Source organism: Schistocerca gregaria, chromosome 2, assembly GCF_023897955.1.
Source record: "Schistocerca gregaria isolate iqSchGreg1 chromosome 2, iqSchGreg1.2, whole genome shotgun sequence".
NCBI classification, from domain to species: Eukaryota; Metazoa; Arthropoda; class Insecta; order Orthoptera; family Acrididae; genus Schistocerca; species Schistocerca gregaria.
In genome coordinates this window covers 684994693-685010891 of record NC_064921.1, presented here as the reverse complement: position 1 = coordinate 685010891, position 16199 = coordinate 684994693, and the positions used below count along the sequence as shown (strand labels likewise).

Here is a 16199-nt window from a genome sequence, read left to right as displayed (position 1 = left end):
TGCGACATATGAATTCACCACACCAGAGCATCAAATTCATGATAGAGATGGAAGAAAATAATTAACTTCCATTTCTAGGTGTGCTTATCAAGCAGAGACCAGATGTCACATTAGAACATAGCATCTACCATAAACCAACACATATCAGTTTGTAGTTGCACACGTCCAGCTGTTATGCTCCCAAGGAGATCACAAATGTAAAATTAGAGAGATTTGAGCACGCATGGAGGCTTTCTGGCAGTCGTTCTTCCCACGAACCATACACAACTGGAACAGGAAAGGGAGGTAATGACAGTGGCACGTAAAGTGCCCTCCGCCACACACCATTGGGTGGCTTGCGGAGTATAAATGTAGATGTAGATGTAAATTACTCCAGCTGTTATGCCCCTTAACAATGAGGTGTCCTAGGTACAGTGCATAAATCATGCAAAATGTCAGACCATGACAGTCAATGTTTCCATGAACAGTTACAGTGACTGTCAGAGGTGCCTTAAGATCAAACAAGCCAAGACCACAATCCATTAAGCATGAAGAGGAACATGTTGCAGTGGCTATTATCCCATGCAGCAAGAAAACATCAGCAAAAATTAGCAGCATACTATGGAAACAGAATGCCAGCTGCATTTTTTGCCACCACCCAAAACAAAAGCGTTGTTGGGATCAGTCAAGGATGACCTATTACTCTGGAAACAGGACTTTAGCAAATCCCTTGCCGTTGCAGGAAAATATACGTAGACCAGACTGTCTGAGTGGTACAGGAGTAACGCACTATGGCTTCTGACAGTGTATTCTAAAAGAGGCTGTGAAGCACTGTCACTTCTGACCGTGTGTATTCCAAAAGAGGCTGTAGAAACTCAACTGCTTGATGAACTAATAAATAAAGACAGAAGCTTTCAATTAAACAAGGACTGAGACCATGCATTGAGAATGGTCAAAGCACAAGGGCAGTTTATGTAGAAATATGCTCATGTCATGTCAATTGAAGAAGACACAGACACATTGTCATCATGCTGACAGAGGCATGCATCCAGCTGCAGCCACAGTAGGACTGAGGACATTGGTTTGAACCACTATGCCACACTTCCTCCACCACCATACCAGGTTCATTCCGAACCAGATGGCCGGAGGCTGCAGCTAGGGAGAGGGGACAGAAAGGCAGTATCCAGCAGTCATCTGGACTGACTGAACATGGCAAGAAGTCAATTTGCCAAAGTATTACATTTTCTAGATGATTGAGAAACATTCCAAAACACTATTTTTGGTTCTTCAGTATTGTTCACAATCATACTTTACAGTTATACTGAATTTTTTAAAGTTATTTGGCCATTTATTATTATTATTGGTTGTAGTACAGCACTTAAACTGGAGCATTTTTCAGGGAGATTTGAACAGTTTTTAAGCTAATTTCAGTTCTTTGCTTCTTCAGAGTCTCTTTGATGGATATTTGTCAGATGTTGTGAGGACTGAGGAGTATCTTTATTATTCTGGTTAGTCACACACTGGTTTGTGCAGTTAAGCTGTTATCACACAGTAAGTGTTATATCATGTTGTAGAAGAAAAAAACTGTTCCCAGAGAAAAGTTCATAACTGAATCATTCTCTGAATTGATGCAGTTGTACTGTTTCCAATTGTAATGTGGAGAAACAGCTCTGACAGTATACACATGGGTTTGTAGTCATTAAATAAGATGGTATTCCTGAGGTTTATGGCATTATTTATTGGTGTTGATGTAGTGATTTCATTTTGCATGTATAACTTTGGTATCTGACCTAGCTGTCTTCTTCATGTGCTCTGTGTAGTTGTCTCGTGGAACCACTATATGGAAAATAATCATGAACTGAGATATAAAGGTAGATTAGATTTTAATGTTCTGTTGACATTGAGGTCATTATAGATGGAGCACAAACATGGAGAAGGAAATTGTCCATGCTCTTTCAACAGAACCATCCCACCATTTGTATGGAGTGGTTTAGAAAAATCATGAAAATCTAAATCGCAATGGCTGGAATCATTATCCTCCTGAATGTGAGTCGAGTGTGCTAACCACTTCGCCACCTCACCCACCACCAATATCTGGTTCAGCTTTCTGGAAAAACGTAAACAAGGCTGCAGAATAACCATATTAGCACAGCTGTATGCAATAAATGTGTGTTGCAAGTATGACATGAGTCAAACTCATTTGTAAGCAGCACCAATAATAACGACCATCCCATTATGTTTTATGTAATGTATCAATGTTTGCTCAATTGATTAAACTTAAATTGTGAGTCATTAGTGAATACGGCACACATACAATCAGTGAAGGTGTAATCATTATATTTTTGTGCATACTGTGGCGTGTTTTTTTTTTTTTTTTTTTTTTTTTTTTTTTTTTTTTTTTTTTTTTTTTTTTTTTTCCCCCACCAGGAAGGCTGCCATATGTTTTTATTGCCATTTGGACAATTTATATCTCTGACTATCCACTGTGAATTATATATTACTCAATTAAAAACAATAGGGAAAAGATAGAGTGCTTCTCACCACATAAAGGAGACATTACGATGCAGAGAGACAATGAAAAGGTCTGCTAAAACATCGAAGCTCTCAGACAAAGTAGAAAACAGACTCACACTCACACAAGCATAAAACACACACACACACACACACACACACACACACACACACACACACACACCACACACGTCCAGTGTCTCTGGGAATTGAGGCCTGGTTGCCCAACAACTTAAAAATATGAAAACACACACACACACACACACATGTCCAATGTCTCTGGACATTGAAGCCTGGCTGCACAACATCTTAAAAATATGAAACAGTAATTTTATTATGATAAATATTCTGCATGGTACCTGGATTACCACTTACAGCAGTTAAATTTTTGGATAATTTATAGATGTGGGGATGACTGAATGCGATGATATTGCCACTGAAAAATGATGTCAGGCTCATTATTGTCCATATTTTGCTTTTGTATTTTTTATATAAATTACTTTTGTGAAATACTTTCACTAGTTAATTAACAGAAGTATCATTTACCATAGCATTAACTCTTTTAATCTATTACATCTTATATTTCACAGATGGACAACAAAAATGTATCAAAAGATAGTTCAGAACCTGTGATACAGAAGTTACTGAATACACCAGCATCCATTCCACTGGCACATACACCATCTACCTCTACATCAAACTGGAATGTAGCATCCCTTTTGATTCATAGAGGTCGTGATCATGGGCTTCCACCATACGTGCAATGGCTTAAGCTGTGTCCTATGTCATCTGACCACAGCAGACACACTCACAACATTCCAGAAGAGAGTCTTAGTGTCCTTAAAAAAATCTACAGGTGAGTTAGTGGTTTCTTAAATTAACTGCTCAATTTCCAGTCACAGCAGGAAAGCAGAATGAAAACTGCATAACATGAAAGCCTGAGAACAAGTATTATACATAATCATATATAAACCATGAGAGAGTTTTCCAAACATAAACAGGTATGCGCCTTTTGCAGTTGTAGAAGGTGCGGATTCAGTTTTTTGTATAGTGCCTAAGCTTACATACTTTGTTTACATCTCTCTTTAATTTTGGAATATATCTAAGAGAAATATTTTTTCCCTGTCTTTCGCCTGAATCTTTTTATATACATAGTGTACATGCAGTGTGTACTTATAACTGCCAAAATAGTGTTCGTATGGTATTTCAAATAATTTTATAATCCATGCTATAGTTTTCAGTCTATCGATTCAAGTGGTATACTTAATTTGTATGTAAAACCTTGTTAATTAAAACAAAATTAGCATTCAAAGTAGTTGCAACACCATTCTGTAGTAAAATCAGTGTGAGCTAATCAGTGGTTTTGAGAGAATTGACACCACTCATTAATAAGTCCTGCTGCTTTCATTCTTTCCTGTAACTAATTTTCTTTTCCCAGTAACATATTAACTAAGAAGACACTTGTAATTATAGACTGGTCACACCCAAAGTTATTTTTGTCATTTTGAGCCCTTGTGCTTCTTTGATTCCAGGATTTGACTTTATACTTTTGTTGCCCTAATTTTTCTAATCCTGATAATGCATTTGGTTATATAGTTAAGCCATTAATTAAGAATTTGAATAAATTATCTAAATTTAAAAGATGGCCATCTTACATGAAAATAGTGAATCCACCACAGAGGAATACCGTGTATTAATCAGATAATACCCTGAACTCTGATATTTTCCTAAATAAGTGTCATTTTGTTAAACTAGATTATTGTTGGATTTAATAGATCCACTCTATTTCTAATTCTGACCGAGCAATGCTTCGCAATTGCTAAATATGTATCGTAATTGGATACATATCATCATCTCCTCCTAACACCCACCTCCCTCCCCCAGATCTCTGTCTGTCACTTCCTGCACCCTCTCTTTGTTCATCTCCCCCTCCCCTATATCTCTCTCCACCTCTTCCTGCCCCTCTCTCTATCCATCTACTCCTTCCCTTTCTTTGTATCCACCCTACCCCCCTGCCTATTTAATCTTCTCCCCTCTTTCTGACCTTGAGCTTTGGTTATTGTTATTGCAATCGAATACTTGATTGGGAATTGAAGTCATTTAAAATGAATGGGTTAATCATATACAGGATATGACAGACCTCCCTGGCTGCTGCATCTGCGAAGATAATAGCTTCAACGGCAGTATTTCCCATAGTTTTAATCTACAGTGGACAATTCAGATTCCGTAGAAGAAAACAAAAAAGCACATAGTTGTGTATACAATTTTTATATATTAAAGAACATTTATTAAAGTATCACGTAAAAGGTTGAAGTAAATCAGACAAAAACTTTCCGTGTTTTTTGGTAACAACTTTAAGCGATGACTTGACTTTATATAATAGTACGGATAATATAATTCTCAAAATCACAGAACATTATGACTCCATGCTATACATACTTCACTATCAAAATAACAAAATATCATGACACCAGTCTATATATTCTTCACTCGACCCAAAAATCCTCAGTCCGGGCTTAGCAATCATTGTGATAATATCATGTCGCAATTTATTATTTAATTGGGTAATTTTTTGTGTGAATCCCTGTCTGATAACCACACAATCCACATCTTTGTTTTTAAGCAATCACACAATTAATGTTTATGTGATAAAAGTCCAAGAGTTGCAATAATTTTGTTACATCTCTATGAAAATTCTTGACTGTGTAACCTACTGCTCACATCTTTGTTTGTACTCACTATTATACATCAAAAGTGGTGAATTATTTGTATATAATTAGATGTGTGTGGAGCTGGTGAATTATTTGTATGTGTGGAGCTCATCTATTTTGTTTACTGGGAGGGATTCTGAACTGATAACAAAGAGACATGTTTGTTGTGAACTTATCTGGAGTTAGGCTGACATTGTCATTTGTGAATTCCAAGGATATGCAATTGAGTTGTATGTGAAAACAAAATATTGAGACATGTTTGTTGTGAACTTATCTGAGACTATTAAGTTATTGTGTTATTTTCTGACATTGAGAAGTGGGGTTACTTGCTGTGTTGAACAAAATGACAACTATGAAGTGACAGTAGTCTGGATAACTGCATAAAGAACTGGTCTTTGTCCAGTTTGATTAATAATTAAAAAAATCTGAAAACAAGTGAAATTAAAACCTGTTTGTTTGTTTTTTGTTCCTTTGAACTTATAGTGCTGCTAAGGAAAATTATCCACAATCAAGAAAGTAATCTTATATGGCACTTGAGCAATATTTTGGGATAGGTCATGTGAGTATATTGTAAGCAATCACCTTTCTAGATTGCCTGAATTTTTCCACTGCCATACCAAAGTCTGCCACCAGCTTTAACTGAAATTAAACCTGTGTAATCATTCCATCTCATACCCTCAGGGATCTTACATACAGGTGTTTGCACGAATTGACTGAGTCCATTTATTTAGCAGTAGGTAACTACATTCTTTGAAAAACACTGTTGGAATTAAGGAAATATTAAGCTAAAACAGCAACTGTTTAATGGAATTGGGGAAACAGAAGTTTTGTGTCTAATTTACATGGTTAAACTTAGCTGCATTTACGTGAATAATATTAAGCAGTACAGTGAGACTTTGCCACTAATGTAGTGTATGGATTAAGTATTTATGATTTTATTGTCTTCTGGTAGTGTATATCTTGACACACACTTGACTGTTCTCCTTCTTGATGGGGTCCACAGAATACATATGAATGAATGAATGTACACAACATTGTCAAAAGCTTTCTCTAAGTCTACAAATGCTAGAAACGTTGGTTTGCCTTTCCGTAATCTTTCTTCTAAGATAAATCATAAGGTCAGTATTGCCTCACATGTTCCAGTATTTCTACGGAATCCAAACTGATTTTCCCCGAGGTCGGCTTCTACTAGTTTTTCCATTCGTCTGTAAAGAATGCGCATTAGTATTTTGCAGCTGTGGCTTATTAAACTGATTGTTCAGTAATTGTCACATCTGTCAACACCTGCTTTCTTTGGGATTGGAATTATTATATTCTTCTTGAAGTCTGAGGGTATTTTGCTTGTCTCATACATCTTGCTCACCAGATGGTAGAGTTTTGTTAGGACTGGCTCTCCCAAGGGCGTCAGTAGTTCCAATGGAATGTTGTCTACTCCGGGGGCCTTGTTTCGACTCAGGTCTTTCAGTGCTCTGTCAAACTCTTCACGCAGTATCGTATCTCCCATTTCATCTTCGTCTACATCCTCCTCCATTTTTATAATATTGTCCTCAAGTACATCGCCCTTGTATAGACGCTCTATATATTCCTTCCACCTTTCTGCTTTCTCTTCTTTGCTTAGAACTGGGTTTCCATCTGAGCTCTTGATGTTCATACAAGTGGTTCTCTTATCTCCAAAGGTCTCTTTTATTTTCTTGTAGGCAGTATCTATCTTACCCCTACTGAGATAAGCTTCTACATCCTTATATTTGTCCTCTAGCCATCCCTGATTAGCCATTTTGCTTTTCCTGTCGATCTCATTGTTGAGACGCTTGTATTCCTTTTTGCCTGCTTCATTTACTGCATTTTTATATTTTCTCCATTCATCAATTAAATTTAGTATCTCTTCTGTTACTCAAGGATTTCTACTAGCCCTCGTCTTTTTACCTACTTGATCCTGTGCTGCCTTCACTACTTCATCCCTCAAAGCTACCCATTCTTCTTCTACTGTATTTCTTTCCCCCATTCCTGTCAATTGTTCCTTTATGCTCTCCCTGAAACTCTGTACATCCTCTGGTTCTTTCAGTTTATCCAGGTCCCATCTCCTTAAATTCCCACCTTTTTGCAGTTCCTTCAGTTTTAATCTACAGGTCATAACTAATAGATTGTGGTCAGAGTCCACATCTGCCCCTGGAAATGTCTAACAATTTAAAACCTGGTTCCTAAATCTCTGTCTTACCATTATATAATCTATCTGATACCTTTTAGTATCTCCAAGGTTCTTCCATGTATACAACCTTCTTTCATGATTCTTAAACCAAGTGTTAGCTATGATTAAGTTGTGCTCTGTGCAAAATTCTACCAGGCGGCTTCCTCTTTCATTTCTTAGCCCCAATCCATAGTCACCTACTATGTTTCCTTCTCTCCCTTTTCCTACACTCGAATTCCAGTCACCCATGACTATTAAATTTTCATCTCCCTTCACTATCTGAATAATTTCTTTTATTTCATCATACATTTCTTCAATTTCTTCGTCATCTGCAGAGCTAGTTGGCATATAAACTTGTACTACTGTAGTAGGTGTGGGCTTCGTATCTACCTTGGCCACAAAAATATGTTCACTATGCTGTTTGTAGTAGCTTACCCGCATTCCTATTTTCCTATTCATTATTAAACCTACTCCTGCATTACCCCTATTTGATTTTGTGTTTATAACCCTGTAGTCACCTGACCAGAAGTCTTGTTCCTCCTGCCACCGAACTTCACTAATTCCCACTATATCTAACTTTAACCTATCCATTTCCCTTTTTAAATTTTCTAACCTACCTGTCCGATTAAGTGATCTGACATCCATGCTCTGATCCGTAGAATGCCAGTTTTCTTTCTCCTGATAACGACATCCTCTTGAGTAGTCCCCGCCCCGAGATCCGAATGGGGGACTATTTTACCTCCGGAATCTTTTACGCAAGAAGACGCCATCATCATTTAATCATACACTAAAGCTGCATGCCCTCGGGAAAAATTACGGCCGTAGTTTCCCCTTGCTTTCAGCCGTTCACAGTACCAGGACAGCAAGGCCGTTTTGGTTATTGTTACAAGGCCAGATCAGTCAATCATCCAGACTGTTGGCCTTGCAACTACTGAAAAGGCTGCTGCCCCTCTTCAGGAAATACGCGTTTGTCTGGCCTTTCAACAGATACCCCTCCGTTGTGGTTGCACCTACGGTACGACTATCTGAATCGCTGAGGCGATTGATTACTGCTGCTACTATAATGGCAGGTTATCGAACTTTAAGTGAGTTTGAACGTGGCATTATAGTCACCGCACGAGTGACGGGACACAGCATCTCCGAGGTAGGGATGAAGTGGTGATTTTGCCTTATGATCATTTCACGAGTGTACTGTTAATATCAGGAATCCGGTAAAACGTCAGTTCTCTGACATCACTGAGACCAGAAAAAGATCGTGCAAGAACTGGACCAACGATGACTGAAGAGAATTGTTCAACATGACAGGAGTGCAGCCCTTCTGTAAATTGCTGCAGTTTTCAGTGCTGGGCCATCAAGAAGTGTCTGGTTGCAAACCACTCAACGAAACATCATCAGTATGGGCTTTTGGATCCGAAGGCCCATTCGTGTACCCATGGCAACTGCACAACACAAAGCTTTACACCTCACCTGGGCCCATCACCACCGACATTGGACTGTCAATGACTGGAAACATGTTGGTTGGTCGGAAGAGTCTCATTTCAAATTGTACTGAGTGGATGGATGTGTATGGGCATGGAGACAGCCTCATGAATCCGTGGACCCCGCACTTCAGCAGGGGACTGCTCAAGCTGGTGGAGCCTCTGTAATGGTGTGGAGCATGTGCAGTCAGAGTGATATGAGACCCCTGATACATCTAGGTACAACTCTGGCAGGTGACATGCACATAAGTATCCTATATAATCACCTGCATCCATTCATGTCCATTGTACGTTCCAATGGACTTCAGCAATTCCAGCAGAACAATTTCAACAGCCCACACGTCCAGAATTGCTACAGAGTGGCTCCGGGAACACTGTTTTGAGTTTAAACAGTTTTGCTGCCCACCAAACTTCCCCAGGAACATTATTGAGCATGTCTAGGATGCCTTGCAACGTGCTGCTCAGAAGAGGTCTCCACCCCGTCGTACTCTTAAGGATTTATGGACAGCCCTGCAGGATTGATGGTGTCAGTTCCCTCCAACATTTGGACATTAGTGGAGTCCTTGCCACATTGTGTTGCGGCAGTTCTGTGTGCTCGCAGGGGCCCTACATGATATTAGGCAGGTGTACCAGTTTCTTTGGCTGTTGAGTGTATATAGTGCTTGGTAACTATTTTTCTAAACTTGAGCTGAAGTTTCTCTATGTGCTCTTGCTCGGAGCTAAATTGAGTTCCTCCTTGAGATAAGACACTAGCAACTCTGTACTTTGGACATTAGTGGAGTCCTTGCCACATTGTGTTGCGGCACTTCTGTGTGCTTGCAGGGGCCCTACATGATATTAGGCAGGTGTACCAGTTTCTTTGGCTGTTGAGTGTATATAGTGCTTGGTAACTATTTTTCTAAACTTCAGCTGAAGTTTTCTATGTGCTCTTGTTCGGAGCTAAATTGAGTTCCTCCTTGAGATAAGACACTAGCAACTCTGTATCTACTTCATTGAGCATGTACATCTATATATTTGTTTCAAGAGCTGATATATCAACAAAAATAATCAGCTTTTGAAAATATAATTGGATGAATAAAAAATCTGCTCATGAAGGAGGAGAAAAACATATAAAAGTTATGGAACTGTGCCAGCAGCTCCTTCTTCTGGCAGAAGGATTGAAGGGGAAGGAAGAGGGATGAAGGTAAAGGACTTGTAAGGTTTTGGGAAAGTGGAGGGTAACAGAAAAGTCACCCTTAACCTTGGATCAGAGAAGACTTACCAAAATGGATGAGAAGGAAAGACTGATTGTTGAGAACTGCAGAGAACAAGATTTGAAAACCTGTGAGACAGCCATGCGGGGTAGCTGTGCAGTGTAAAGTGCCTTGTTACGTTTCACACGGCTCCCTCCATTGGAGGTTCGAGTCCTCCCTTGGGCATGGGTGTGTGTGTTGTCCTTAGCGAAAGTTAGTTTAAGTTATATTATGTAGTGTGTAAGCATAGGGACCGTTAACCACACCAGTTTGGTGCCATAGAACTTACCGCAAATTTCCAATTTTTTCCTGAGAGACAAAGGTGGAAGATAGGGTAATAAGATAGGAGTAAGCATAGGGCATGTGTTACAGCAGGGATGAACACAGGGGCAAGGGCCATAGGGTAAAGAAATGGGTGCAGAAGCAGCATGGGGTCTGACCAAACATGATTGACATGTTCTCGTCAATTAAGTTTGGAGTCAATGTGAATACCTAGATGCTTTACTGATTTAGTTTCTATATCCTTTGTCATGCCTCGTATGAGCTGTTGTGTTTTATTGGGATTACATAAAAGTTTATTAGCAGTAAACCAGTCCAAAGCTATGTCAAGAGATTCTTTTGTTATGTGACTGAGTTCAGAAATGTTCTGATGAGAGGTAAACAGTGTAGTATCATCTGCATAACATATGACAGGATGTGGTATGTTGTACGGCAGGTCATTGATTGCAACAATGAAAAAGAAGGGTCCAAGGATAGGTCCTTGGGGAACACCTGTGTCTATCTCGAGCAAGGAAGAATGCATATTCCTGACTGAAATGAATTGTTTCCTGTTGTTCAAGTAAGGAGATATGATGGCTAAAGTGTTCTCTTGCAACCCATAGTATTCCAATTTCTTTTGTAGGATGTCAACAGGAACGCAATCAAATGCCTTGCTTTAGTCACATAATACAAGTGATACTTTGTTTTTGTTTTCAATAGCACTTAATGTTCAAACAATGATTTCTAAAATGGCAGTAGTTGTGTTTTTTCCCTTGAAAAATCCAAACTGAAAGTTACAAAGTAAGCCATGATCTTCAAAGTAGATATTTAGCTGGTTGTGCATTAGTGCCTCATACATTTTTGACAATATAGGCACAATTGAAATTGTTCGATAGCTTTCAGGCAGTTTTTTATTCCCCTTTTTATAAACTGGGATGATGTTAGATATGTTGAGTGTATTAGGAAAAACTCCAGATTCTAAGCATTTATTGAAAATACCAGCTAATGGCGAGCATATTAAGTGTATTGTTTTTTAAATAATGTAATTGGACAACCAGTAGCAATCCATACTTTTTGAATTTGAAAATTTGGAAACAGTTTTTAAAATGTCAGAGGGTATGATAGGATTCCAGTGAAATACATGTTCATTGGGCGGAAGGGTAGCCAGCAGGTCCATTGTGGAAGAACTTGTTTCTTTAATACTATTTATTACTTCCTTAACTGAATTAATAAAAAAAGTTATTTAGTACCTCAGGATCCATCAAAGGCACTTGAGTATGTTTGGGAGTGAGACCTTGATTTATAATTTGCCATGCTGCCTTATATTTATAGGAAATAGGGAGCACTTTCTCTGTACTTCTCAGATGCCAGGTTTTTTTTCTCTTTTTTTTATGCGAGTAGGAGCTTAGTTGTGTAGAATTTTTTTTTTTTTATTTAGTATATGAGTTATAAATTCTCTCTCTCTGCTCAGTCCTGTGAATACAGGCATGCTTGTAAATCTGGTGGAATGTGTGCAAGTTAATGCAGAATAAGAATACCATAAATTTTTCAAAAAAAGTTATCAAAGGCTATTTCTGTTCCCAATTTCCCTGGTTGACATTTGTATACCCAGTCCCACTTTTCCTTCCTTAACTTATCAATGAACAGTGTAATGTACTCTTCATTTTGTTCTCTCACCAGTACAGGGTTAGGTTCAGTGGTTTTAATTTGCTGCCTCTTATAAAGCGTCAGGAGCAAAGGATCATGATCTGCGAAGTGTCCTCCTGCAGATGTGACTCTAAAATCTTCCTCAACTAAATTAACTATAATGTTGTCCAAGCATGCATACATTCGAGCAGGATACTTATTTGTACAGTATAAGTTTAATGATCTTAGTACATTCAAAAATATTTTTGTGACTTGTTTGTCTGTGTTAGCCATTTCAATGTTGAAATCTCCACAGACAGCAATTCTCGTCTTAAATTTTAAAATTTTTTAAATTAATAGTTCAGATTTCTCAATAAATAGGTTAACAACACCATCTGGGGATGTATATAGGCTAACTACTATTATGTTTTCATCCAGCAGCTTAATACAACTGAACTCTGCATGTAGTTCTGAGCTATAAGTTGTTACATCAATTTTAGAAAATTTCACTCATTCTCTTACAAAAATACCTGCACCACCATTCTTTCTCTGCTTGCTTTCTACACATGATATCAGCCACAACATACCCCTGAGGGACAAATACGTCTACTTGCTCAATTGTTAGCCAGTGTTTAGATATACATATAATGTCCAGAAGCAAATCATTACAAAGATGTTCTAATTCTAAAATCTTATTTCTAATTAACAGATGCTGATTTGTAAAAAAGTTAATATTTGTCTTTATCTGTATTTATTTTGGGACTCTTTGTCCTCACACAGTTGCTTGGAGTATTAGGCCTGGTCACTTTCTTTAATCCACTGATACCTGCTGCAGGTTTATGAAGTGTCCATATTTGTTTTTCCATTTCCAAAGGGCTCTTTGGGATATTTTTGTCTTTAGTTGATATATGGATTCACTGCTTGTGGGATCTCTTCTTTTCAGCTGCACGTGCTCATGGTTTATTTGCTAAAGCTACAGTCATTAGCTCATTATTTGTAGTTGTGTCCTTCCACTTGAGTTCAATCACTTGTTTGTTATTCTTATTCTTCATGTTCACTAACTCTAGAATCCTTTTTGCCATAAGTTCCTTGCCTTTTGCATTCAAATGCAGCCCATATGAGGTATATAGCTCTTTGCTATTAGGTGTATTAATGAATTTTGCATTTTGAGAGCCTAGTATTATTTTTTTTAATATTCTATCTGTGCTGTTGATTTCTTGGTTTACACAAGACCAATCAGCTAGGTGTTGGGAAAGGGGGGGGGGGGGGATGTCAAACAGAATGGACCTCTTCACTATTTAAGGAAGTTGTAACCTTGTGTTGAAGTATCTGATAAATATATCCAAGAACAGAATATTACTGAATGATAAGAGGTTTTTTTGGAGGGCTCAGTAGTACCAAGATTGGATGTGATGGCCCAAGAAATCTGCTCTTTAACTGGGCCAGTGGGGTAATCATGTCCTGTGAAGGCTGATGTGAGAAGGGTGGAATATTACTGTAAAGATTCCGCATCTGTAGAAACATGTTTGCCTCGAATGCCTGGGTGTATGAGAACGAACATTTGATTTGGAAAGGATAACAGTAATTTCCTTTTCTTCGTTGCCTTTTAGTTTTTTTTTATCTTTTATTTTCTGAAATGTCAGCAATGTATTGTCAATAATTTCCATCTTGTTTATTACCTTATCTTCCACTTTTAAGCTCTCATTTTGTTTTCAGATCTCATCCTATGCAGTCTCCAACAATCAGTCTTTCCTTCTCATTCTGTCTCCTAAATCTCCTCTGACCCAGGGTTCTCTGCGACTTTTCCATAACTCTCCACTATTCCTAAATGTCACCAGGTTTTTCCTTCATCCATCTTCCTTCTCTTTTAACTTCATACCAGAAGAAGGAACCACTGGCTCCAGAAGCTTGCACATTCCCATAACTTTTATGTGTGTTTTCTCCTGCCACTACTTGGTGGGTAGATTTTTTATGCGTCTAGTTATATCTGTTTTTTACAGCTGCCTTTGGTAACAATTGTTATTACAAATGCCTCATGCTCTCTGATTGTGGGTATCTTGCAGTTGGTCAAGTCTGTTTGTTGCCATTAGATGTAATGTATTTCTTTCAAGTGAGCTACCAAACTGTCTGTTGTAAATAATTTAAACAATGGATAATACAGGATAGTATAACAATATGAAATAGGATATATCACTGCTTATCATATAGAGGAGGCTTTGAGCAGCAGACAGGTACATGTAAAAGTAGACCACGCTATGAGGCCTGACTGAGTGACCTTGGAGGTGGTAGTTTTTTAGGGAAAAGAAAAGGTGTGGGATCATGAGGGGAAGGGATAGCATTGAAGGCATGGAAGAGGAGGGAAGAGATGCTAGGCACTAGCAAAGATTGAGGCCAGAGGGGTTACAGAAATGAAGGATATGCTGTAGGGAGAGTTCCCACATTCACAGTTCAGAAAACTTGGTATTGGTGGAAAGAGTCCAGATAGCACAGACTGTGAATCAGTTGCTGAAGTCAATCACACTGTGTTGTGTGCCACACTTCGTAACAGGGCAGTCAAACTGCCTCTAAGGTCACCATTTTTCAGTGGTCATTCTTGCAGACAGACAACTTATTAATAGTCATGTCCATGTAGAATGCCTCATATTGGTTGCAGCTAAGTTGGTAGAATACTTTCCCAAAGGTGACACAAATTCACCCCTTCATTTCTTTTATAAAAAACTGTCTGCAGCCCAGAAGAAATATTCCACTTTTGATAGAGAACTTCTGGTGGTCTATGAAGCCGTCAAACACTTTCACCCTGACATCAAAGGCCGTTCGTTTTTCATCCTTACTGATCACAAACCACTGGCGGACGCTGTCTGAAACCCTCCCGAGGACCCACCCCCTCGGCGTTTCTGCCATTTCGACCTGGTCTCTCAATTTACTATGGACATATACTGTATCAAAGGCACGGAAAACATCCCCGCTTATTTCTTTTCGCGGATCAATACTGTCTCATGCATCATCGATTTATCTGACCTCACCACTCTCCAGGACTCTGATGACGAATCTCAAGCTTGCCTCAGAGATCCTCAGGCATCACTTGTGTTTACCAAAGCCAAGTTCCCCAGCGTTTTGGACGAAGTGTGGTGCAACTCTTCTACCGGCACTCTCCGACCATTGCTCCCTCCGACGTTGCGCCGACTAGCCTTCAACTCCTTGCGTAACCTCACCCGCCCTGTCATCCGTGCCACCACATGCCTCATCACCAAGCATTTTGTTTGGAAAAATGTTAAGCAGAACTGTCAAACCTGGGCACACAGCTGCATTTCCTGCAACACAGCAAAATCAGACGCCGCACCTCCCCCCCTTGGCAAGTTTGACATTCTGCAAGGACGTTTTCGTCATGTACATATCAACCTTATCGGCACTCTGCCACCATCAGAGGGCAACAAATATATCCTCTCCACAATCGACTGCATGTCTCATTGGATGGAAGCTGTTCATTTACCCAACATCACAGCAGAAACCGTGGCCAAGGGATACGTTTCATCATGGATCGCTAGCTTTGGTTGCCCATCCACCATCACCACCGACCAGGGTTGACAGTTTGAGTCTGCACTTTTCACGATTCTATGTAACCTTTCTGGTATTAAAAAAAATTCATACAACAGCCTACCACCCGCAAAGCAATGGTTTAGCGGAACGATGGCAGTGCACTCTTAAAACGGCACTCAGGTGCCATGATTGCCTCTGGTCTGAGGCACTTCCTTGGGTGTTACTCGGTCTCTGTTCGACCTTTAAACCTGACTTACAGGGAACCAACTCTGAATTCGTTTTCGGTGAGAACCCAGTTCTACCTGGGGAACTTATCCTGCCTCAAGCACCCGAGGATTTCCTCTCCTCCCTAGACTTTAATAGTAGGGTGCGCACCCACTTTAGACACGCACGGCTATACCCACCTGTCAGTCATTCCCCACCAGCCACTTACATGTCAACCACACTCAATAACGCTCCCACGCTATGCTCAAGGGCGATTCCATTAGACAACCCCTGCAACACCCAAATCTCAGCCCCTTTGAAGTACTCCGGAGGGGCTAGATGACTTTCGACATTATGGTTAAAGATCGCCCACAGACCATTTCACTACACAGGCTCAAGCCTGCTTTTGTGGACTCCAATGCCCCTCTACCATCCCAATCGGATCATCTGGACGAATCTTCCATTGACGAGGCTGATA

At 39.4% G+C, this 16199-nt stretch overlaps 1 protein-coding gene across 2 annotated transcripts in view; it reads left to right on the top strand.

Annotated features, from left to right (window-relative positions):
* Positions 1-16199, top strand: part of LOC126334760 (uncharacterized) — a 367149-nt gene that overhangs the window by 252486 nt on the left and 98464 nt on the right. For both annotated transcript variants that reach the window (XM_049997335.1, XM_049997333.1), the window contains exon 11: positions 3081-3346. In XM_049997335.1, coding sequence (XP_049853292.1) covers positions 3081-3346 — 266 coding nt within the window. The remainder of the gene's footprint in view (positions 1-3080; positions 3347-16199) is intronic.